Genomic DNA, 26,722 nt, shown 5'->3' with positions numbered 1-26,722 from the left:
CCACTCAAGGGCTTAACAAAACCAGAAAAAATTTCCCAAAACCTGAATACCAAATCTCTAATAACAAAGACCTTCAGCTTTGTCCCCAGTGCTCAAACCAGAAATACATCACTAAGTATCATGTGTGGTTGCTGAGAGAAACCCCATATGCTGGAACTTAGTTCAGTTACTCCTTTCTGGAATTACTGTTTACCAATCGGTATGGAAACATTTCAGTATTTAGTATTAACCATGGCTGTATTAGTGTGCACTGGCTGAATATCAGGCCTGCACAGAATATGCAACATCTTTACTCAAAAACATGGAAAGCTAATCAAGTTTAGGAAAAAATAACCCTTGTGGTAAAACCACGAGAAACTAAGAAAACAAAATCTAAGAAATTCAGGATAATGGCTAACCTTGAAGGAGAGGGAGATGGTAATTTTCTATTTAAATTGAGTGATAGACTTACATTAATTATGTATGGTTCATAACATACACATATTTTCCACAAGATGTTTTCCTCAGGATTGACATTCTGGGTTTACCATATCAGCTCATTGCAAGCTCCCATTTCTACAAAAATGCTATCACTATCTTACAAAAATGAGTAAGAAATCCTGTCAAATCCTGAAGCTATGCTGAAATCAAGACATTTAGGTGTATTGAGTTTCCCAATTGTATCTAAAGAAAGGAATGAGGCTAATTTGATGTGGCCTTTTTTTTTAGGACCTAGGTCAGTTACCCATTATATTTTCTCCTAAATGCTGGCAAAATTATCAAGTACTTTTAAGAGCTGTCAAACTTCCCAGAATTTACTGTTCACATTTTGTATTTTTCCATCCCTAATCTTTTGGCACCTCTTATATTTTCTGTAGTTTCTTACTCCAGTAACTATACTCAGGAATATATTTGATCCCAGGCATTAAGCTCATTGAAATAGGTTTGGTGTTTCTTTAGCATTTTTTCATCTAAATGAATACCTTTCTCACAAAGAAAATCTATCCCTTTTCAACAAGTCTGGAGATCCTTTCTCTCTTAATATTGTTAAAAGGGCATTATCTTTCCCTAGCAAGTAGGATTTGACTTCCCTGATCTCAATTCAGATAGTAAAAGCCCTTTTCATTGTTTTGAAATTTTGTTGTTAACACCATTTTCCTGCTATTTTGTGTGTGTCCCTACTTCCAAGCCTGGCATGGATCTCTAAATTTTAATCACTACAATTGCAACCCCTCATTGTTCAGGATCAACTCTGAGTTTTAGTAGCTTTTGGGGTTTCTAGAAGCTAATAGTCATGGTTTCATACTTGCCCTTTTAAAAAACTAAATCTTCTGAAATTAAGACTTCCTAAAATGACAGATGTGACACTAATCGTGACAAACACTGCCTTTCCATGCTTTGAAATGCCAGGAAGATACAGATGCTTTCTGATCAGGAATTCAAGCAGAAGCAAAGGAAGTGCTGTCCATTAGGGTAGATCAAGCTATGTGGTATAGGGACACTTCTTATGAATGCAGAGGATAAGATGCCGTAAAAGATATGTTTGTGCAACACACCTATGGTAGAATAAAGATTTTAAAAATCCAAATTACTATATTCAATTTAAATTCACTCTAAAGAACAGTTTACCTTTTCTTACCTTTAGGAAAGTTTAAAGGAAACTACAACTGGAATAAAATTTCCAACTGCTTTGCAAAAAAGGTCACCCAAAACTGATGCTTCCACTTCTGGAACTTGTCATCAACTTTATATCATCAGGAATTTAGCAAATCCAAGAACAAAGTCATTCCATCTCTTTAGTTCACATAGGATTAAGAGATAACACACTATACACCTTAACTGACCATGAAAAGATTGTTTTATTCCATGAAAATATTCTCAACAGAGAACACTATCTTAAACAAAGCATTTACCATTAAATCAACATGTGCACAAAAAGAGTAAAAATTACTGAAAAATTAAAGATTTCTTTTGGACAATTCACATGTTCAAATTTAAGAATGATTTAAGAATGATTTAAACTGTGCAAGTACAAATGTCTGTCCTATTGTAATAATCCATGTACAGGTTGCACTACTCCACGTGAAGGACCTTGCCTCCTACGGAAGCAAATCCTGCTTTGAGAAAAACAAACAGTAGCTTGAAAAGAACAGTTAGTCCTTACAAGAAAGCCTTAAACTTTGCCCTCCGTGGCTGTCAGCCAAAAAAACACAAGCACTTCAGGCTTTGTACAGAGGACAAACACAGTCAGATCACATTTCCTGCTCATTGCTAACCTTTAAAATAAAAACAGCACTAGATTTTAAAACTACTTTATGTAGTCTGTCAGTACTGAATAATGTCACATTATATAAATAACCCTGTAAAGAGATTCAAAGTCTAAACTTTATAGTTTACTAGCCTCAAAGGTAATACACTATATGTCAGCTGTGTAACAGGGGTATACTTGATTATGAAGGCATTAACTTTCACACAATTGTCATTCAGTTTTAGTATAAGTGGTAGTACAATTCAAATAACACTGGGGAAAAATTATTAAAGCAGTCACACAGCTTCTAAAATATTGCTTAAAATTCAATAATACACAGACCATTTCACGTTCCTTCTTCCCTCAAAACAGTAAAGAACAAAATTAATGAAGCTTCTGTGGTACAAATATCACCCTCCCCCCAACCCATGCCCATCTCCCTAGGAAACACCACTAAGAAATTAGTTAAGATACACGTCATTAACAGAATCACAAATGTGAGGCAGGACAACATGAGCAACAGGAGCACTAACAACAATTATATTTACAAGTATAAACATACAGAAATTTCCATTTTACAATTAAAAGTGCACAAAGATCATTACAAAGTTTCACTAAATTTTATCTGGTTCAAACAAAAGCATCACTTGAAAACAGACTATCATTGTAATAATCAAATAAGAACATGGTCACCCCAAATTAAAACACAATGGGGGGGGTCCATAAAACTTCTCATAAAAACACTGAGTAAAGTAAAATGGACTTGGACATGTCTTTAGCTTGATGCATAAATTTGAAGATGCACCATCAAACATGGTAGAGCTCTAAAAGCCACCTACCAAGGCTATACCGGCATCCGCAGCAGCGCTGCCGAGTTAAAGGAGGTCGCACTGAGCTGACACCTAAAGCCCTTTGTGGGATACTGTAGTGGTAGTGTTGGCAATCAACAGATTTAGGCACTCTAGTTTAAGGCAGCATTTGAATGGAAGCAGCTGACTTCTGACAACAGTCCTTTGTCTTGAGGTGGTGAGTATCTTGCGTGTTTATGATGCCAGGATTTCAGTGCTGACTATAGATTCTTCTCAGACTGAGGTGAAGATATATCACGTTTCAGAGTTCTTTCAACTGGGCTGTAGGCTAGAGCAGAGATGTTTTCTTTTTCTTATCATAATTACTTCAGGTTCACAAACTACATCTTCATAATGCCAAAACTGGAATGTTTGTAGTGGGGAAGTTATAGCAGCGTACACGAATACTAGGATGGAAACATTAGTGCTGGAGATGTCTGACACAGTGACTCACACTACAAATGTAAAACAAAACAAAGACTTTGACAAGAACAAGGGATTATAAAGACATGCCTGAAAAATCTAGCCCAATCGCTCTAGACATGCAACAGGATGTTAAGCAAGCACAGAGGTGGCGCAGGCAGACACTGACAAATGGCAAGGGTTCTAACAGACAACAGGTCTAAAAGCCAATTAAAACAGAGCTGGGACAGATGGTCCTGTTGGGACAGCCAAATGTAAGACAAATTTCATGACAGCTCTGCATTCTTTCTGATTTAGACATCAGTAAAATAAATGGAAAAATGGTTAGCCATTTTTGGCTTTTTCCCCTTTATATGAATAATTGTGAATGAGGAATTTAAGGACTGGTATTACAATGATTCTTTAAAACAATGTATGGAAATGATAATGAAGTTAGTAAAAAAAAAAAAATTATGTCTGCATGCACTCATGCAACTTGCTTCTCTCACTCTCTGAGCCTGACAACTCTAATACCCTCCCCCTAAAAGCAGCTGCATGTAACCTCCTTCAACATCTTGCCCATTTCCTCAGAAACCCTCTTCAGGAACCTGCAGTCCAGGAGGAAAAAGAAAAGAACAATTACTGAAGACCTTTGGTAAGACCAAAAGGGGTGTTCAGTTTAAAGTGTCTGTCCCAAATGTCTCTAAAATCATTTTACAGTCAGCTATGTGAAAACACCAGAAAAATCTGGAACGTGAACAAAATTTAGGACCAGTCTCGTTTCCTCACTTTACTTCCCCACATGACCAGCACTGCACAACCCTTAATTATACAGTATTTCCAACAAATACTTGTTGAAATTAATTGGGAAAAAATAATCTTGAATTGATGATTGAGCTAAAATGAGGAAATGCCCTAAATGATGGTACAGATATAGTCCTCCAACTCAGTCAAAAGTTCTTTCTTTTCAAAGTAAAATTTGCTAGTACTTCCCTTCAAGATTTCCTCTCAGTTTACTTAGAATCTATTTTCCTATTTATAATTGCTAAATGCTAAATAATCACAAAAGTAGTACTTCCCAAAAGACATTTTCAAGATAAAAAAAATACAAGTGTTAATTTGGAAGGAAGTTTTTATGTTATTGAAAATCATTAGTTTACTGATGAAATTATTTTCAGGTCTCAAAAGAAAACCATTTTATTCATGTAAGAGCTAGACTAGGTTGATTTATTTTACAGGTCTCTTAATTAGCCTCTACTAGAATAGATTTATATTTGAGGTGTTTGCTTTCTTCCTTTAAGAAACCAAAGTTAAGAATACAGAGAAAAAGGAAAAAGTAGTTACAAATCCAAACTCCTAGGCCAAACCACTCTTTTGGGAGTTAGCTTTCAGAGCAGTTTTACTTATTTGAATTCACTTACAGTCACTGTGTTTTTTGGAGCAAAGTGTGTGTTAGGGGAGGAGGGCTTTTTATATATGGATTCCTGCCCAACACATCAAATTCTATGACTTATAAGGCAGAAACACACAAATCTTTCACAGAGACTTAAGCAGGACATAAAGCAAAAGGCATCAATTAAGCTTCACATCAACGTCACTCAATTGGTAAAACATCACGAGAACAGTTTCTTGTGGTAATATTCACATCTTTAAGATTGAGCCTACACTCAGCTCACATAGTGAACAATGTATCTTGGATGCCCTTTAAGTTTTCTTATGTTTTCCCACCCGTTGAGTATTTTTATGTTATCGTTCCTATGTCATATTTGTCACAAAGCTGCCTGATTAGTTTAGATGTAAGTTACTGCACCTTTACTGTTTTTCTCTAGAGTTACATCTATGTATGATGTAGGAACGTAGCCTTCTTCACCGTTCTGTCTCCGAGCTCTTGTCCATCCATCACCTTTGTCTTCCTCAATAATGTATAGAACTTCACCTTCTTTCATTGCCAGGGTACCTTCATTATGTCCTAAATGAGAATTTTCATAGCATGAGCATAATTAAGTGATAATTTTGAATAAAAGTTACAAATACAACACAACAAATGACATGAAACCCAACTAGATTTCAATGTCCCTAGAACCAAGAGCCCACTGACTGTCATTAGCAACAGCTTTATGATGCTTTTGTAGTTTATCCAACACTTTCACATACCTTATCTCACTGGAAATGCAAATAACCCTGGGAAACTGGCATTAATATCACCCCCACGGAATAGATGAAGTATCTGAGCTACAACGATATAGGATGGGAAAGGATACTCTATTTCCCTACTCCAACTCCTTTCCCAAATTTGAGGCATTGCTGTCTACAAAATTCATGAAGTGTGGATCATGAAAATATTAATAAGACTGTGGGAGGGTAAGAAGAAAAAAGAAAAGATAGTTTGGAGAGGAAGTAGAGAAAAACACAGGTTCAACTCTGGTGATGGTGGATGCAGAACAGTCACAGCCACAAAGCACAAAACTTCCTTCAAAACTTCAGAAGACTTAGTTAGAGCTATTTTTCCCCATTGCCAACCACTTCCAACATGCTTAGCAGTAACAGTTTTCACAAATGAATCTTCATTTAATATATGCTAAATTCTCTAGGTTACATTATAGCAAGATCTTATTTAATACTATTTTCTCAAAATGAGCAGTAACTAAAAACTTTACTCAACTTTAAAACTAATAGAATGGATGGATGGATGAGAAAGGACCTTAAACTCATATACCATTTTAGAAGAACTTATTTGTGAAAGTGTTACTCTGCTCCTCTGTGAATTGAGGAAAAGGATTTTTCATAGTCCAACAGAGGGAAGGGCAACAAAAACAACCTGCAAGAGAGAACCACAATGTCTTCTTTCACAGGGACTGTTCTTCAACCTTCACAGGGGAAGGATGGCATAGTCAGAAGTGACCACATTCTCTCCTCTACTGAAAATATGGCCTACAGAGTCAGGATACAGTCGGGACATCCAACCATGCCATTTGCCTAGTACCTGTCTCTCAGTGTTAGCAAGTTACAAGAAAGATCTTAAAGTGGCATCTATTAGCCTTCCATTTCCTAGATTGAGTTACATGCTCAAGCTGCTTCAACTGTGATGAATACATGTAGTTTAGTAAGATCTCTGGGGGAAATTAAATTCTGTATCAAAGTTGATAATTAAATAAATATCTGTACTAGGATGCTGATAACACAGGTAATTTTCTTCCAGTGTCAGGTACTTCTATTTGTAATACACTTAAAATAAAAATATTCATACTAATGAGCTGGGATTACAGTTTGCTGACAATGTATTATTCAACTAAGGACACTAAAGTGCATGATTCAATGTACATAGACTTTAAGGAACCAGTTTTATCAAATACAAAAGAAAACCATACCATCAAAAGGGTAGATAGCTTTGCAGTGTCCAATAGCAGGCAAGGGATCATCGTCTTCAAATTCATCATCAAACTCATTGTGGTGACTATGTTGCTGGGATGGCCCACGGACTTCTTGGTTTGCATCATCAGTGTAACTTCCCTCAGGACTATAAAACAGGAAAGTATACCTCGTCAAGTATCAGAAACATGGGAAACTTTTGTCCTATCTACAAGTTGATCTCAGGATCAATTCAGAGAACTAAATACCAATTGCACAGTTCCAAATAAAGCCTTTATATATACATCAATTGCTGGTAATACAAAATGCTTCTTTGTTGAAATTCCTGAAATTAAATAACTACAATGTTCTAAGCATATGGCATGCATTCAGTAAATATGTCTCACTATCACTGGTTCCAGAGATAAAATGGAGAAATGTAGGGGACACTTGTCTTTCATCATCCTGGATTTATCACTTCCTCTTTTGGCAAAAGAACCCTAAAATTTCATAGGGGACCCACCCAGACCCATGTTCAGTTCACAGGGTTCAGGCAGAGTGAATAGCTCACGAGGAGGCTTATAACCTCATCAGGTAGAAGAGACCCACAGAGACCTTTCTTTAGGACTGAAGAGAAGCTCCCTCCCTGCCTTCTCCACTGGACTTGAACCTGGAGAAATAGGAGGCCAGAACTTTGGAAGATCATCACATGAAGTCTTTGAATGAAGCTAACATAGTGGAAGGCACAACTGTGAGGTGGAGAGAAACAGTTCTATTATCTGAGTTCCTAGATCAAGCTCTCCCTAAAACCAGCCAATAACACTCCTTTTTAGTGTAAGCCATTTTCGGTATTTATTCTGTCACTGAAAGCAAAAAGACTCCTGATAAAGTCACTTCCAATTAATCACGCTAACAAGGAGGTTAGTAAAACTTAGAAAATTCAGAAGAGTAGGTAATCAAAAGGCATTTTTTTCTAAAAAATTTTTAAGAGAGGGATCCCTGGGTGGCGCAGTGGTTTGGCGCCTGCCTTTGGCCCAGGGCGTGATCCTGGAGACCCGGGATCGAATCCCACGTCAGGCTCCCGGTGCATGGAGCCTGCTTCTCCCTCTGCCTGTGTCTCTGCCTCTCTCTCTCTCTCTGTGACTAACATAAATAAATAAAAATTTAAAAAAAAAATTAAAAAAAATTTTTAAGAGAAAAATGCTAATAATTTTGCTAAAAATTCAATGACTGAATAAAATAATGGGAAAATCTGTATGATTAGAAATTAAGAGCACTTTCTGTATGCTTGGAAGCCATGTTCTTAAATAATGTAAGCCAGAGATTAAATTACTCTAAGGTATGTTTTACCTAGTAACAAAAACCAGTATATATAAAAAAAAAACAAAAAACAAAACAGTATATCTCTATTTTTCAAAAAATGGTAACATAGGAAAAGAGAAGAACCAACATTTGTCAAACATGTAATTCCCAGGTATTTTACTATGAGGTGCTTTATATATTATTTCATTTATTAGTAATATGACAGGTATTTCAATCTCTATTTTTACATTTTAGGAAACTGAGACAGATTATTAAAAATGAACTTGTTCAAATTATACTGTGATTAAATAGCAAACCAAGATTTGACACTAGATCTCTCAAGTTCTAAGGAGAATCCTAACTTGTTAGATTTTAGTGGGGATGGGGGGTGGTGGATGATATATACACGGAGGGGAAAATGTCACAAAATGGTATGAAACTTAGCAAAATGCCTCTTGAAAGCTCTGATTCAAACCAACAAAACAGATTTCTTTTTTCCTTCACAGAACTTTGAACAACTTGACAGTTAAATTTTTCTTTGGCATAAGCCATCCAACTCCATCTAAACCTTAGAATCTTCCCAGGTCGGAGAAGCTTATGCCTCCAGACTGTAGCTCCATGAATTTTCTGTTCATACCTCTGTTTTTGGATGCATGACAATGTAGGACAGACCAGCAATAGGAAATTTCATATTTTACCAGTAGCTATTGTAAAGAAAAAATCATTTAGGTTCATAAGACAAATGTCACTAAAAGCCAAACCTGTTAAATCAGGAAAGAAGAAAAAGAATTATATGAAGTTTAGGACAAAAGGGTGAGAAAAGTCTGAGAGAAAAGAAGAAATACAAATAAAATGCAAAAAGTAACCTTTCTCGTCCCTGTGTTACAAGATGATTTATGTCACTGCTATGTCTTCTGTCTCCTCTCCCACCTGTTTTACCTTCAACTTCAGAGAGCCAAGCCTTAGGAAAAAATAAATAATACTGAGCTCAATAAATATTTTAAAAAGCTCCTGAGATAGTCTACATTTAAAATGTGCTTTGAGCTTTTATAATTACATAATTCTTAAAGAAGGGAAACCTTTATTCCAGTTTGATCAATGATTGCATTTACAGCTGATAAGCATAAATGTTTAGTTTTACATAGTTTTAATTAAGAAAAGGAAAAACTCTGAGGAACTAATTCTGAAGATTATATACCATGATTTCTTTCTTTTAGATTATAAACCCTAAAACAATCCATAAAAATTTGAAGATGAAATTGTAGCAAAAACCAACTTATCATAATGAAGTTTATAAAAATGAATTTACCTTAGACAAACTGCAGAACAACAAACCTACCTCATTCTTGTGGATTTCCATTCGAAGGCGGTCAATGTTATTCATGGTTTCTGCTAATTTAGGCTGCAAACTCCCCGGATCCCCCATTTGTGGATTTTTTTCATACACATCTTTCATTTTGTTGAGTGCTTCTCTGGAAATGGGAAGGATGTGACAGAATTAAATATTCACTTCATATGTTCCCAGATAAAAGAGTTTCATTTGATTTTGGGGACTCTCACGTAGCCTAATCTTATCTCTTTAAATTTAGTCACATATTACCTACTTAACGATAATCTGCATAATGATGATAATGTATATAGAGTTAGTAATTTATGGAGACAGTCTTTTAAAATATTTGAAATAAAAAAATAAATTTCTCATTTATGAGATTTTATATTTATATAGTACATATAAATATATATTGCATATACACATATTGCATATGTATATATTATGTATATCTTTGTACACATACCGTTTTAATCAAGGCCTGGAAGAATATTCCTCAATATTCTTAAACTCCTCATGGCTCAACTCAAATTCATTATATCTTCATACAGATATATATTCCCCCAGTGTGCCTCATCTTAAACCCTAGCATCTTTGTCCTCCAGCTCATCCATGCTAGAAATAGGAATGCCATCTTTCACTTGCGCCTCTCCCAGTTCAATCATCTCTTCATTACTCTAATCATATCACTGCTGGTTATACCTCAATCAGAGCTCTGTGACTCCTTCTAACATCTGACATTACTGACTCATACACTCTAATACTCTTTTTCCCTCTTCATTTCCTAGAGGTTACATTTCCTTTTCCCTTCTCACCTCTGCTGTCTCATCTACCCCTGTTCAACCTTTAAATGTGTGTTACATAAAATGACAACAAAGGTTTCTTCTCACCTCATCCTACACTTCTTTTTGAAAATGATCTCTTCCTGCTTTTTTACTGGTTTTATTGATACATAATGGACTCTTACTACCTTTAGAGGATACTCAAATATCTCCAGTCTTCCTTCTTTCCTAAGTTCTAGACACCTTGAACAAGTATCCTTTCTGTGATCCACCTAAGTGTCATGTTTTTTTAATTTTATGCTCTTCAGTGATTTTTTCTTTTAAGGTTTTATTTATTTGAGAGACAGTGAGAGAAAGAGCAGAAGTGGCAGAGGGAAAGGAAAGGGGGCTTCCCACTGAGCAGGGAACCCAACATGGGGCTCAATCCCAGGACCCCAAGCTGAAGGCAGATGCTTTACTGACTGAGCCACCCAGGCACTCCTGATTTTTTTCTTTTTTTTTTTTTTAAGATTTTATTTATTTATTCATGAGCGACAGAGAGAGAGAGAGAGAGGCAGAGACACAGGCAGAGGGAGAAGCAGGCTCCATGCAGGGAGCCCGACGTGTGACTCGATCCCGGGTCTCCAGGATCAGGCCCTGGGCTGAAGGCGCCACTAAACCTCTGAGCCACCAGGGCTGCCCTGATTTTTCTTTATAAAATAAGCCCCTAAGTGTAGTGAAGCACTGTCTAGTGTTTTAAGTGCAAGAAGGCTGTGAGGTGCATTATGGAAAAAATACATGTGGTTACATAGGCTTTGTTCATTCATGAGTTACAGTGCTATTGGCCCTGAGTTCAAAGTTAATGAATCAGGGCACCTGGGTGGCCCAGTGTTTGAGCATCTGCCTTTAGCTCAGATCATGATCCCAGGGTCCTGGGATTGAGTGTGGGAAGCCTGCTTCTCCCTCTGCCTAAGTCTCTGTGTCTCTCATGAATAAATAGATAAAATCTTTAAAAAAATTTTCTAAATCAACAATATATATTAGCTAATGTCTTCAAACAGAAACACACATAAAACAAGGTTATAATCTGGGCACCTGGGTGGTTTAGTCACTTAAGCATCCGACCCTTGATTTTAGCTCAGGTCATGATCTCAAGGACTTGGGATCAAGCCCTGCATTGGGCTCCATGCTTAGCAGGGAGTAGGCTTGAGAATCCTCTCTCCTCTCCCTCTCTGCCCCTCCTCCCACTCAAACAAATAAATAAAATCTTAAACAAACAAACAAACAAAAACAGTCATAATTGATCAGTTGATGAAAATGCTGTGACCAGAACCTAAATGGAGCCTACACCTGTATATTCCATTTCATTATTGACTAAATCAGTGTTCACAGTGACTTTATAGAACATAACTACCACCAAAAACAAGAATCGACTATATTACAATATTTATGATTAAGCATCCTATCATAACTGATGTACAATTCTTAACATCAAAACTTCAATCATTTCTACACTTGAAACTAAAGTGACATTGTGTGTCAACTATACTACAATAACAGGAAAAACAGAACACAAAATCTGGAATAAAACTGCCTGAGCTGAGCTGCAAAAAAAACCCAAACCCCTCAAAAACCTTCAATCACTTGTACTAGAGTTTAAGCTCCAATTTTATTTTCAATATAAAAGCAGATAGTAAGGCACCAATTCACTGTAATAACCCTGTATTCATTATAACTATCTGTTCATGAGAACAAAATTGAACTGAAGGAAACTTTTTATAACATTGAAAAAAATCACATCTATGAATCAATGAATCTGACGCTGTAAGTAATCAAGTATTATCTGCCGACACATCTTGCTGCAAACAAAATAATTATGGCTTTAGGTTTCTACTGAACTCAATTTATATATCAAAAAAAAAAAGAAATACATCAAAGTATCAGAGATAGTTAATGTTGATGAAACTAGATAATGAATCTAGATAATGAATCATCAAATTATTTTGCAATATTACAGAAAGCATATATACAGACTACTGGTATCCAAGAAGTAAACGCAACCTAAGAAACAAACATTTCATTTTTATCTGTGACATGGCAATTATAAAATTTTTCAAAGTTTAGGAGCATATTTTTCCCCCAAAGGTATTTCAATTACGATATAGGATTTTTAAACCTTTTATGCATCACATTTCAACACATCATTCAAAGTAGACCCCTTAAGGAATAATAACGGTAGAAAAGACTTAATGGAAAAATACTTTTGGTCTGATTCTTTTTGTAGTTCTCTGTTAAGTTCATCGATGCGCTGCTGCAGCTTTTTACGTCTCTGCTCTGGTGGGAGATGACTGAAATCTTCTAGTGCTGGGCCCTGAAAAGAGAATCTAAATCATTATAAAAGACATCTTCAGGAAACTTTCTTTTTTAAATAAACCCGCTATAAAATAAAAATATGTATCAGTTTTATAAAACAAAAATATGTATCAGTTTTAAGTTTAATTTCAAATTAGCCCCCAAACAACCCTTTTTAAGAAGAAATCTAAACAGATATGTATGTTAATTAAAACTGTATTGAAGAAAGAACTCAAATTCCTGTCAGTTCATAAAATCATGAAACATAATAGGTAAAAATATAATCAGATAAAGAAAATTAGTAATGACCACTATCACATTATTTTCAGGTCTTGGCAGTTAAAATGAATACATATGAATCTTCTTACAGCAACAACAACAAAATGGAAACACTTAACATTTCTCACCTATACAAATAATTGTTTTATAGGTAACATTATATTGCCAAATCAAATATTGCGAATGTTGACCGCAAATATGAGAAGTTTATACAAATAAGCAACTTACCTCATGAAAGATAACTAATTAGTGAAATGTATTTTAATATTGCATAGTCTTTCAATGATTATATTAAGCCACTCTTTAGAACCAAAACATACCTGATTGTTAAAAAACAAAAGGTAGAACTATCCACTGTGTGAAATGTAAGTAGAAATTATGCTAGAAAGGAGTTTATTTTCAATTATCCTTTTGTACAACCTAATAACATACCTCAGTAATTCCTGAAAGATATAATCCAAAAAAGATGTGATCCTTCTTTAGGAAAGATGCTGGATGTTAGAAAATGTTTTAGTATTTTAATATTCAAGAAACTGTATCATCATTTAAGAAAGAGTACTGGCATTTAGATGTAAACTTCTGATTCACTCTATGTCTTTCATATCTTAAATGTTAATCATGTCACTCTTCTTTATCTTATTAGTTTCCACAACAGAGCCATATTAGCAACTACTGATTTTCCATTTACTATAAACCCATATTTACATTAGTTGTTTTTTTTTAAGATTTTATTTATTCATGAGACAGAGAGAGAGAGAGAGAGAGAGGCAGAGACACAGGCAGAGGGAGAAGCAGGCTCCGTGCAGGGAGCCCAATGTGGGACTCAATCCCAGGACTCCAGGATCACACCCCAGGCTGAAGGCAGGCGCTAAACCGCTGAGCCACCCAGGCGTCCCTACATTTATTAGTTTTTTATACACTCCAAAAACTGATGACATTTTTCTTTTTAAAATGGTGATTTTAAGAATATGCAAGTTCAATTTTTAAAATATTGTTGAAATGCATCCTTGCTCTTTGGGCCATTTATGCCTATAAGATATGCTAAGTAGCTTTATTTCATCATCTATAAGAATGTTTCCCAACTTTTAAAAAACTCACTTTTAGGAGGGGGCCATGATCAAAGCTAATATTTAATTAATAACAGAATCTCAATTTTCCCCAAGTGGCCTACACATTATGGATATTTAACAAGCTTGCCTTAAAAAAAAGGAGGGCAGCTTGTCTAAGTGGCTTTTGTTTTTTAATCTACAAGTAGCAGAAATAAGAATCTGTTTATCAACTGAATCTGACCTAAATAAATGAATGGCAGAATTTCCTATACAAGGTAGGTGCCTTTAAATTATTATTTTTTAAAGATTTTATTTATTTATTCATGAGACACAGAGAGAGAGGCAGAGACAAAGGCAGAGGGAGAAGCAGGCTCCATGCAGGGAGCCCGACACGGGACTTGATCCTGGGATTCCGGGATCAGGCCCTGAGCTGAAGGCAGGTGCTAAACCAGTAAGCCACCAAGGCGTCCCGGTGCCTTTAAATTTAGTGGTCAATTATTAATGTAAGTTGTCAGATTTAATCTAATTTACATACAGGTTCTGAAAACTATTATATATGTGCCAAAGATAAAACTTTATATTTTTAAAATTCTGAAAAACTATTTAATAAAGAAATATATTTCAATGTTTTTTGGGGGGAGTAATAAACTCACAATTACCTATATGTAAACCTGCCAGATTTCCACTTACTCCTAATTAAACCTTGTTCTCAAATTTATAAACAGTGGATACCTGTTAATAAATCCCATTTTGACATTATAACCTGTTGTTTTATAGAACATGAGAACTAAACACTACTTCCTATAAAGACCTTTGAGGCAGGAAACAACAACTTTTCCTATTACAAGGGAATTAATTTATAAAAGATCAGACTACAAGTGTGAAAGAATGTGGTCTGAAAGAGAGTGGTCTGTTTTTCAAAAATAAACTATGCAAGGACCCAAAGATTTGGGGATTAGGTCTTCACAATGCAGTTCCATTAATGTGTCTGAAATGTATAAAGGACCATCACACATACACGCTCACACACATACACTGTACACACACACATAGTATTCAGGTTATGTGTGCTTTTTTACCATTCAGTAGTACAGAAGAAGAAAGCACTGACTCTCTGATGAAATCAGAAGGAAATTTTCTTACTATTTTGAAAATCTATTGTTTCTTGTGATAAACACAAATTTATACAATCTTTTTAAAAGATCTTAAAAATCATTTTTAGTTTTCCTTCTGTAAAAACAAGAACTTTGGTTCTACTGTGTAACTTTAAAAATAATGATTAACTATAATTTTATGCTCTGTAACATGACAAGGACTCCACTCAATAACATTTAAGAACTTAATGGGTTGATTACAGGTAACCACATTATTTTTGAATTTTACAACATCAAGAAGTACTGGCATATATTGGACCACGGAATAAATTATAAAAAGAAAAGACACATACGAGGTGAAAATGCGGGGTTGTACCTTACCACTTATTTTTAATTAAAAAAAAAAAGAAAACAATGTCTTATTTAATGTTGGCACAGTATATAGATCAGCACATAAGGCTTACCATCTTCACCGACCACTGAATAGTTCAATGGAAAACAGAAAGAAATGGTAAATTATTCATATGAAATCATAATACAGAAGATGCAATAACTTATACTTTTTTATATTAAAATAAATCATGAACATTTCACAATCCAAACAATTATGCCAGAAAAACAATTTTAAGCACATATTGGGGAAAGTTACTTGCAAAAAAAAAAAAATACACTGATGATAATGGGCAGATATTTTCTAAATGCAACTAAAACTCAAAAGTAAATAGAAATAATTTGATCAGTAATTATTTATTTTCTTCTTTAAGAGATAATTTTTTCCATAAATGGATTCACTTACATAGCTCTTTATTCTCAAAATACTAATATTTGAAAAGTTGAATATAAAGATCTAATATTAATCATTTAAATTATATGAAGTATTAAAAAATGAAAGGCTCTTCCCAATTCATTAAACAAAACAGATTACAGGAATTTTTACAGTTCAAAACATTATTTTGTATTTAAATATGTCAAGGGTAGAGAAGGGTAACACTTCTACTAGTTTAAACGTTTTTTTTTCTTAAGAAAATGTACAGAAACATCATTTCCCATACATATTTCCTAAAAGACATAAATATATGGGCTGAATATTGCTTTGAAGACAGTGCTTCTATTTTTCAGTTTTTATTCTGAAATCCATATGCTCAATAAGCAACACTAAAAATATAATGGTAATTTTTAGAAAACTGGATAAACTTTATTTTTTCAGAAAAATGAAATGACATAGCCAGAGTGCACTCATACAGTATATATACCACTAATATATATATATAACCCACATTATGTGGGTTAACAGGGTTCTGCAACTGGCAATGCATCTATAAAGCATCCCCAGTACACACACATGTGCACGCTTACACACACACACACGCACATGCACACCCTTAGTGATCCATAATATGCAATAAAGCTTTACAAAGTTAATCTTTACATTCATTGTGTTTGGTTCACAACCTCTAAAATTTTTACTTTTCCCTATTTTCTAAATCATGATGTTTTAGAGAAGGTAGAGGGCATGTCAGGTATAATTTCAATAAAAAAATGAGAACTTTAATAAATAATTGACAAAAATATCTACCCCTTATCTCCAATGAATTGGCTATATATATTAATGGTTATGATGATAAGAAAGATGACATTTACTATCCATTATCTTTCCAAATTAAGCTTAACATTCTTTAGACTGTCAGTAGTTTCAGGGAACAAAACCACAACTTATTTTGGTATCAAAATTCCTGATAAAAAGATTAAAAGGATTCAATTTAAAAAATATATTCATGGTCTTTTTAAATGCTAATTAATACAAAATTAAACAGAGCACAAGAAACAAAATATGTGAAGTATTTGAATTTATCTTTTATAAATTTTCCCCAGCTAAATTTCTAAGTGAAATAATAACTATTTTTCCAGTTTCTATTTTAATACGTTTTAAAGAAAACATTAAGATGATTATAACTGAAGTATCAAATATTTCAGTTTTTAGTTAATCTAGTTTCCTATCAATTAGATTAATTTATGGTTCAATAACCTCAGGTTTGGGGATACAAAAAACTCAAGTTCCTTGTAAAAATATTAGAAATACATCAAAATATTTCTTCTTTTAAGTAATTAACTCATGTTCAATGCATAAATATCTTACTCTCATAAAGTTATCATGTACCTATAACTAGAAAATTTCACATACCCCCAACACCTTAAAAAATATACAAAGAAGCTAAAAAGGAAATCTGTTAGGTAATTACAATTATTAGATATATTTCATTTAAAGATAGGAAAATCCTGCTAACTATATTCTGAATAAGTACAAGCTTACAAATATGACTAGGTTTTTAAGACCATGAATAATTTAGACAGAATACATGGACTTACTATTGCTAGATAAATCTACTTCCCCTCAAAAAAAGGATTACACAGCAAACTCAAATGAAATAGAGTAAAAATTATTTGTTTCTGTATTAATAGTGGTTAAGTCTATATGTACACCAAATATCCATTAATAGTTAGCTCTTGATGTCACAGGAGAAAATTATACACCACTATCTCTCAGAAAAGGTCTACTGGGATCACTATCAAATTCAAAAACATCAGTCAAATATAGCATTTCTCACATTCTTAAAAATATTAGGAACTATATATACTAAGTTTCTTAAAAAAAAAAAAAAGAAAGAAAGAAATTATAATTTTTTAGAAAAGTCCAAAGTAGGTATTTAGGAAAAGCAATGTAGCAAACATAGTTCAAAGCAAGAGTTTCAGATTTGATTGGTACAACTCATCAGCTTTAAGAAACCTTAAAGACTTACTCTGTAAGCTTAATGGACTCACATGTAAATATACATGTTTAAAAAAAAAAAAACAACAACTGGTTTCTTAAAACTTCTTTTTGGATTTTTCTACATTGAGAAAATTCTTAAGTGGTAGAAAATATTCTCTACGGGCTAATTTTGAAAGAGAATCTGATAAACTACCAAATACCAACAAAATGAAAAACTTGTCAATGCCAAAGTTATATAATAAACTTTCTTTTCTGCTCTATCCTCCAATCCCCTAGAATCAATTTATCTGTCAATTTTCTACCTTGCATATTACTTTTTTCCTTTGGTACAATAATTAATAACAAAGGAGGAGGATTTTGGCCTTTTGGAAGTGCCCTTCCCAGAACAATGTACTAATATTTAAAATTAAAGCAATAAATGTAAATAAGACAAATAATGACTAAGCAGATACTTTTTAAGTTCTACAGTTTATAAAATTCCACATATCAACTTATTCAGTATGAATGAAGACGTCACATATTTAAACTTCTCTCTCCAGGGCTCACAGTTTGATCTGTCTAAACTTTTTGACACAGAACTACATTTATTTCGTATCTCCGTAATTATACAGTGTAGATTACCATAACTGGGTCTGGTGGACTTAGTGTGTAAGATACATAAACAATTACAAGAATATAGCTACTAAATAGTAATTTCTCATGATTTATGTAACACATAATATTTAATTAAGTCTAAATCATAAGAGAAAAAAGATGGGAATTCTACCCTCATAATTCAAGCAACAGAAGTGACTTCTTAAAAGTCCTTCAAACAAGTGTTAAGGGGTTTTAAAAATGAATACAGGTACCTGTAGTGCTTGTAGGTATAATACAGACTTATTCCTAATGACTTTTCAGAATGTTACTTATTATGTGTAGCATCATTCACACTCAGAATTAGGTAAGATAGATGTAAAACTGTTTATGACATTATAGGAAAAAAGAAGTCCAAAAAGAGACATCATTCATTAGAACATGTCTGCTGCGTTACATGGTATCACTTCAGTTTGTCATACTGTTATAATGAAAATGCAGAGAATAATGTAATCTTGCCCTATATGGGGCCAAAAGAGAAACTCAACCAAAGCAGTTTGTAGAAAAGGTTACAAAAAGTAGTAAAACCAGACAGGCTAGACAGAAAAGAAAAGAGAAGACATGAAAAAAAAAAAAAAAGAAGGAGGAGGAAAAATGGGGAGCAAGAACAAGAGCCCAACTACAGTATATCATCACTGTTAATGATTAGATGTCACGGCACTGAGAGACTCTGTGTTCTCATCTGTGGGCTATCAAACCTATGTTTTTCATATGAACAAACAAATGCTCAAATTTTATAAATATATCTAAATTATGAGCTATGAATATTATAAGGACACCCTTAAAATCAAACAAACGAGAAATTAGCATCACTAAAGTAATGGAATAACACTAATATTTATCAGTAGTCTAACAATTGTTGCTAAAAAATAGTTTAACATTTGGTTTCTACTATTCTAAAATTTTTCATTTGCAGAATATCTTTAGTTTTAAGTAAACATCAAAGGCTGGCCAATTTTTTTAAAAAAGGAAAAATTTTGGTAAAAAATACTTCTAAATCAAGAACATAAATTCCATGTAAACATTAATAATATCTAGTATTTTATAGGCTTTATGATTTACAAAATACCTACTAATATATTATCTTTGATCTACAATCTTGATATTTATTAACACACCTATCTTTATCTTTATTTAACTACTAGAAACTGTTTTATACTTCTGAAAGTAGGGCAATTAAAATTGAACTTGATTTTTTTATTGTCAACAAAATACTTTATAAATTGGCAGAAGTCATTATTAGTGACAAATTATTACATAAGTAACTTCAGTGACAAATTACTGAAAGTCTTAAAAATGTAAATACATTACAAGACAATGGTGGACATATGATTTCACATAAACAAAAAAAATAGCTAATATGATTGTACCCAGCACCCTCTTTATAATACCATTCTTTTATGGTTGAGCATTTCAAATGTTATAAAGAGGAGTTGTTTTTAACTTGAGGGCAGCTATGCTTAATTCTGTGGTGTTTTTAAACTACATATTTACTGGAGAGAGCCTTATAATGAGGGTGGAGAGTATTAAAAGCCACACTACACACACAATAGGCCATCATGCATTTTAACCCATTATTAAACTTACCCCTCTTTTGAGGCTTCTGAAAGAAGGAATTCTGGGCTTCCCTGTTTTTATTTCATTCATACAATAATGCACGGGCTCAATGGAGAATGTGAGAAACTGGGACCCATTAGGAGTACTGGATGTGAATAAACTAGTAGGGGTTAAGGGTGGGGACTGTGGCTAATATGGAAATAAAGAAAGGAATCAATAAGCCAAATGTGCATAGTTTTTTCCTAAATGAAAATTCTATTTTTGGCAACATACTTTTCACAAAATAAATCTCAAAGTTTTCTATAAAAATATAAGAGAATTAACATAGCTTTGCCAAAACCGTCATTTTAAAAAGTCAAATTTACTTTAAAAAATGTACCATTTCATTTGATCACTTTTTACAAGATACTAAAAATATAGAGTACACAAATTATAATGTTAGAGAGAGCAATATGACCTATATAAAAAATTCTCTTCTGGTTTCTAGAATATTAGCACTACCTAACTGGTTATACTTTAACCTGTACTTGTCAGAGATAAAGGCAGCAGCTACAGGTAAAGTTATCTAAATAGATAATGTCTATTAAAATATTAAAATTACAACTGATTTTCACAAATAGGCAATTTCATTACATTTGTGTTTTTTCTCTCAGACTGTTCCTATTTCATCCTCACTGCACCTCATTTTTAAAAAAATATGTCAGTAGTCATTTTTCTAAGTTCGCCTATCTACTCTGATTTGACTTAAAAAAAAAAGTCTCACCTCTGAACTTCTCACCTGGAAAATATTATTAAAAGCAAGAATAATGCTTGAGTTATTATAAGTGCACTTCTAAAGATATTTATAGGTATAATCTGAGTTAAATTTATCTACATTCTTAAGCCAAGAGCAGAAAAATGAATTAATATTATGTGTACTTTAATAAAGCATATCAGATTAAAAGTACATATCTATTCTCAAACTACATAGACTCTATTATAATCACTAAATTGGTAAGATTAAGTAAGCACTCATCAATTCCATTTGGTCATCTGTTGAGCTAGATTTATCTAATATATACAGCACATCAAAAAGTGGATTTCAACAAGAGTGAGATTCTCTTAGTAAACTAGAGACTTATTAAACTTCAAATAACCACAAACATTGAACCCTTCCCATTATTCACATGGATGATAAAAATAATTTTATTAGTATAATCTATAAGAACTAATTTGACATTTATTATTACTACAGTCAACCATTCAATCTAACAGAGAAACTGTAATTTTAGTGGTCTTAGATCATGTTTCCTTAGAGATTCTGATTGAAACTATATACAAGTGAAATTTCAAAAGCATATGATTCAAGAGATTCACAACTATTTAATATTTTTACTAATTAAGTGGTGTTCAAATGTTAAATCCAGAAATAATTTTTACTATTAAAATACAAAACTAGGTTTCTAATAAGTGAAAAGTTAACTGTATCATTCAAATAAAAATGCTTATTCTCTATTAATAGTAAGCCATTATCCAATCAACACCTACATTGACTTAAATGACACACTAAAATAAAATTGTTAGCATAGAGGAATTTTAGGACTTTTACCTTTGGCTTCTTTCCAAAGAGCCACAACTTGCCCTTGGCCTTTCCTACTGTGGTTTTGGCATCCATCTTCCCACTTTCCTGTTTGGATGCACTGATAGTCCCATCAGAAATGGTTCTATAAATATGCTGACTGTAATCTTCAAATGGGAAGTCTCCTGGAGGTTCAAATCCAGACTTGAAGGAGTCTACTACCATTTGAGAGTCCTACATAAAGAAACATGTTTTTAAAACCACCTCATTTATTTTTAACGCCATTAGCTTTTAAAACCTTACTCAAGAAAATAACAATTTAAAGGAAATAATTCCAAAGTTATCATTAAAGGTTTAAAAGTGAATAATTTCTTCCTGTGGATCACTAAGAAACATTAAATATTTTAATCCTAATAAAAAAACTAATTTATAATCAGATTAACACTTTTTAAATTTGTAATATTCATGAATGTTTTTATTCCATAGCTTCAATCCACTGGAATTCATCTGAATGAGTTAGCTGATACGAAACATCTAGTTAACAAAAAGAATACAGGAAGAGTTTATTCTCAAGTAGAAATTCTAAGAAGTTTCAAAGGAAAAGGGCTTTTTGCTTTAAAGGGTATTTACAAAGATGATGATCTTTGGAACAGGGGAAAGGATATCTAATTGTAAAAGAGAGCAAAAGACAAGTAGAAAGGCTTTCATTCATCCAAAAGGGGAAAGGATCCAAAACCAAAGACCCCACCAAAAAGGAGAATTACAGACCAATATCCCTGATGAACATGGATGCAAAAATTCTCAACAAGATACTAGCCAATAGGATCCAACAACACATTAAGAAAATTATTCACCATGACCAAGTAGGATTTATCCCCGGGACACAAGGCTGGTTCAACACTCGTAAAACAATCAATGTGATTCATCATATCAGCAAGAGAAAAACCAAGAACCATATGATCCTCTCATTAGATGCAGAGAAAGCATTTGACAAAATACAGCATCCATTCCTGATCAAAACTCTTCAGAGTGTAGGGATAGAGGGAACTTTCCTCGACATCTTAAAAGCCATCTACGAAAAGCCCACAGCAAATATCACTCTCAATGGGGAAGCACTGGGAGCCTTTCCCCTAAGATCAGGAACAAGACAGGGATGTCCACTCTCACCACTGCTATTCAACATAGTACTGGAAGTCCTAGCCTCAGCAATCAGACAACAAAAAGACATTAAAGGCATTCAAATTGGCAAAGAAGAAGTCAAACTCTCCCTCTTCACCGATGACATGATACTCTACATAGAAAACCCAAAAGCCTCCAACCCAAGATTGCTAGAACTCATACAGCAATTTGGTAGCATGGCAGGATACAAAATCAATGCCCAGAAATCAATGGCATTCCTATACACTAACAATGAGACTGAAGAAAGAGAAATTAAGGAATCAATCCCATTTACAATTGCACCCAAAAGCATAAGATACCTAGGAATAAACCTAACCAAAGAGGTAAAGGATCTATACCCTAAAAACTATAGAACACTTCTGAAAGAAACTGAGGAAGACACAAAGAGATGGAAAAATATTCCATGCTCATGGATTGGCAGAATTAATATCGTGAAAATGTCAATGTTACCCAGGGCAATTTACACGTTTAATGCAATCCCTATCAAAACACCATGGACTTTCTTCAGAGAGTTAGAACAAATTATTTTAAGATTTGTGTGGAATCAGAAAAGACCCCGAATAGCCAGGGGAATTTTAAAAAAGAAAACCATATCTGGGGGCATCACAATGCCAGATTTCAGGTTGTACTACAAAGCTGTGGTCATCAAGACAGTGTGGTACTGGCACAAAAACAGACACATAGATCAATGGAACAGAATAGAGAACCCAGAAGTGGACCCTGAACTTTATGGTCAACTAATATTCGATAAAGGAGGAAAGACTATCTACTGGAAGAAAGACAGTCTCTTCAATAAATGGTGCTGGGAAAATTGGACATCCACATGCAGAAGAATGAAACTAGACCACTCTCTTACACCATACACAAAGATAAACTCAAAATGGATGAAAGATCTAAATGTGAGACAAGATTCCCTCAAAATCCTAGAGGAGAACACAGGCAACACCCTTTGTGAACTTGGCCACAGTAACTTCTTGCAAGATACATCCACGAAAGCAAAAGAAACAAAAGCAAAAATGAACTATTGGGACTTCATCAAGATAAGAAGCTTTTGCACAGCAAAGGATACAGTCAACAGAACTAAAAGACAACCTACAGAATGGGAGAAGATATTTGCAAATAACATATCAGATAAAGGGCTAGTGTCCAAAATCTATAAAGAACTTATTAAACTCAACAGCAAAGAAACAAACAATCCAATCATGAAATGGGCAAAGGACATGAAGAGAAATCTCACAGAGGAAGACATAGACATGGCCAACATGCACATGAGAAAATGCTCTGCATCACTTGCCATCAGGGAAATACAAATCAAAACCACCAGGAGATACCACCTCACACCAGTGAGAATGGGGAAAATTAACAAGGCAGGAAACAACAAATGTTGGAGAGGATGCGGAGAAAAGGGAACCCTCTTACACTGTTGGTGGGAATGTGAACTGGTGCAGCCACTCTGGAAAACTGTGTGGAAGTTCCTCAAAGAGTTAAAAATAGACCTGCCCTATGACCCAGCAATTGCACTGTTAGGGATTTACCCCAAAGATTCAGATGCAATGAAACGCCGGGACACCTGCACCCCGATGTTTCTAGCAGCAATGTCCACAATAGCCAAACTGTGGAAGGAGCCTCGGTGTCCATCGAAAGATGAATGGATAAAGAAGATGTGGTTTATGTATACAATGGAATATTACTCAGCCATTAGAAACGACAAATACCCACCATTTGCTTCAACGTGGATGGAACTGGAGGGTATTATGCTGAATGAAGTAAGTCAATCGGAGAAAGACAAACAGTGTATATTCTCATTCATTTGGGGAATATGAATAATAGTGAAAGGGAATATAAGGGATGGGAGAAGAAATGTGTGGGAAATATCAGAAAAGGACACAGAACATAAAGACTCCTAACTCTGGGAAACGAACTAGGGGTGGTGGAGGGGGAGGAGGGCGGGGGGTGGGGGTGAATGGGTGAAGGGCACTGAGGGGGACACTTGACGGGATGAGCACTGGGTGTTATTCTGTATGTTGGTAAATTGAACACCAATAAAAATTAATTTATTAAAATAAAAGGGGGAAAGGATAAACAAAATATATTAAGAATATACTTGGGAATATTAACCAAACAAGACAGAAAGATCTCACAAACAGCACTAAATACAAAAAGCAATTTTAAAAATAAGTATGTGAAGTTCAGTATTATTTCCCTAAAATTTAAAACTGATATAACTATATATACTGTCTTTGGACATACATACCACTATCCCAATGTTCTACTGGCACCCTAAGCTCATTATTTTCCAAGAGAATACTTTATCTGTACAAACTCCTCCCAACCCCCAACCATTTCTTTTTTTTCCCTATTTCTGTTAATTGTGCATTTTGCCTGTTATTTAGTCAAAAGTCATCCATAAATCACACCTGAGTTTTGTCATTAATGTCACCCCTACCACTCACTTGCTAAAAGGGTAAGAATGAGAGAGAAGGGACCTAACTCTATTAGTAACCCTGCACCCAGCCATACTGAAATATAAGGGTACCTCTGAATTCCCAATTAAAGAACTCAAAAACCTTTTTTAAAAAAGATTATTAATTTATTTTGGGGAGTGGGGGAGAGAGCAAACAAGTGGGGGGGGGCAGAGGAAGAGAATCTTCAAGCAGACTCTCCACTGAGCTTGGAGCCAGGGGTGGGGCTTGATCCTAGGACCCCCAAGGTCATGACCTAAGCAGAAACTAAGAATCTGGATGCTTAACCAACTGAGCCACCCAGGTGCCCCCCAAACCCTTTTATTTTAAAAATTTAAGTCAGAATTCTATTTGTTATAGGGAAGGATGGTCATTAATATAATACCAACTTGCTATGAAGACTAAAATATGTGGTACATATTTGGCATTCCCCAAACACTGTTTTTTTTCCTCTTGCTCTTTCTTCATGGCCTCAGTTTCTGCCAACCATCCTTTCTGGTCACTCAACGACATTTACAGAGAAATGACCAGTTCTTACTAGACCTTAACTGAGACAGAATGTGACTGGATATACTTGCTCAAGGGGAGTAGAGCTATGCTGTTCCTTCTGCTCATAATGCCTTTCTTACTTTTTCCCATGGGCCATGATTCCATATACTATCCATGCTTCAAGTGCCGACTCTTGTATTAAATGCAATTCTTAGAGTAACTCTAGATCTATTTCTTTCTCTTAACTTTCACTAGAGTAAAATACAGTTTGTAACCTATAGTTCATAGGTTACATTATACTCTTGGAGTAGAACTGAAATATTTAGGGAGGGGAGGAGAAGGAAGGATTAGAACTCTTTTCTTTCGAACTAGAATTTGAGTGTTTAGAATGGTCTTTAAAGCCCAAAGGAGTCCAATCTATTGCCAGACTTCTACAGAATATAATTTAGAATCAGCTACCCATCAATTACTTCACCTCTTTCCCAATTCATTTCACACTCCCGCTGCATACCTAAACCAAATACATTTATTCAAATATAATTATATGGCACTTACTCTTCTTTCATCAACTGATTTTGCTGCGAGAATCATTCCTTCCAGACATTTTGAAATGATAGGAATAACTTTGCGTTCTGAGTCTGCAAATCCTCTGTAACACTCACTGAGTTTAATAGTCCTTCGTTCATCCATTTCTTGTAGTTGCTAATAATCAGAAATTTTTTAAAAAAGGGAATACTTAATTTTCTTTTCAGGTTGAAGCAAACCCCACCCCCAAATTAAGGATTCTACAGTAATAGTTACACTGTTGTTAGTATCTTTTCATTAGTGCTGCAGACTTAGAATACTTAAAACTTGAAACTTATTAAATAACAAAACAAACAAAAAACATCAAGCCTTTCAGAATATCTTAAAACCAGGTGACAATGGCTTTCAAGTATCCCAAAGGGGCTCCCTAACAGACTAGCAGCAATTTACCTGTTAACCACCTCCATCTTTCTTTTTTCTTTCTCTCTCTCTTTTTTTTTTTTTTTTAAGATTTTAGTTATTTATTCATGAGAGACACACAAAAAGAGGCAGAGACA

At 34.2% G+C, this 26,722-nt stretch overlaps 1 protein-coding gene across 4 annotated transcripts in view; it reads right to left on the bottom strand.

Moving 5' to 3' along the window:
- Positions 1–1,819: 1,819 nt before the first annotated feature.
- FNBP1L (formin binding protein 1 like) overlaps positions 1,820–26,722 on the bottom strand; it is a 112,361-nt gene continuing 87,458 nt past the window's right edge. For 2 of the 4 annotated variants that reach the window (XM_055340021.1, XM_055340022.1), the window contains exons 8-14: positions 26,196–26,342; positions 21,541–21,744; positions 12,480–12,589; positions 9,467–9,599; positions 8,994–9,088; positions 6,846–6,994; positions 1,820–5,446 (exon numbers count right to left, since the gene is read on the bottom strand). In XM_055340021.1, the coding sequence (XP_055195996.1) occupies positions 5,268–5,446; positions 6,846–6,994; positions 8,994–9,088; positions 9,467–9,599; positions 12,480–12,589; positions 21,541–21,744; positions 26,196–26,342 (1,017 nt within the window). In that variant the 3' untranslated portion in view covers positions 1,820–5,267. Of the gene's footprint in view, positions 5,447–6,845; positions 6,995–8,993; positions 9,089–9,466; positions 9,600–12,479; positions 12,590–15,456; positions 15,472–19,982; positions 20,142–21,540; positions 21,745–26,195; positions 26,343–26,722 lie in introns of all 4 variants that reach the window. The other 2 variants (XM_055340024.1, XM_055340023.1) reach the window with 2 other exon arrangements.

The sequence above is a fragment of the Nyctereutes procyonoides genome, unplaced genomic scaffold (genome assembly GCF_905146905.1).
Source record: "Nyctereutes procyonoides isolate TBG_1078 unplaced genomic scaffold, NYPRO_anot_genome, whole genome shotgun sequence".
NCBI lineage: Eukaryota > Metazoa > Chordata > Mammalia > Carnivora > Canidae > Nyctereutes > Nyctereutes procyonoides.
The sequence above is the reverse complement of the archived record's forward strand: the minus strand, read 5'-3'. Positions and strand labels throughout refer to the sequence as shown.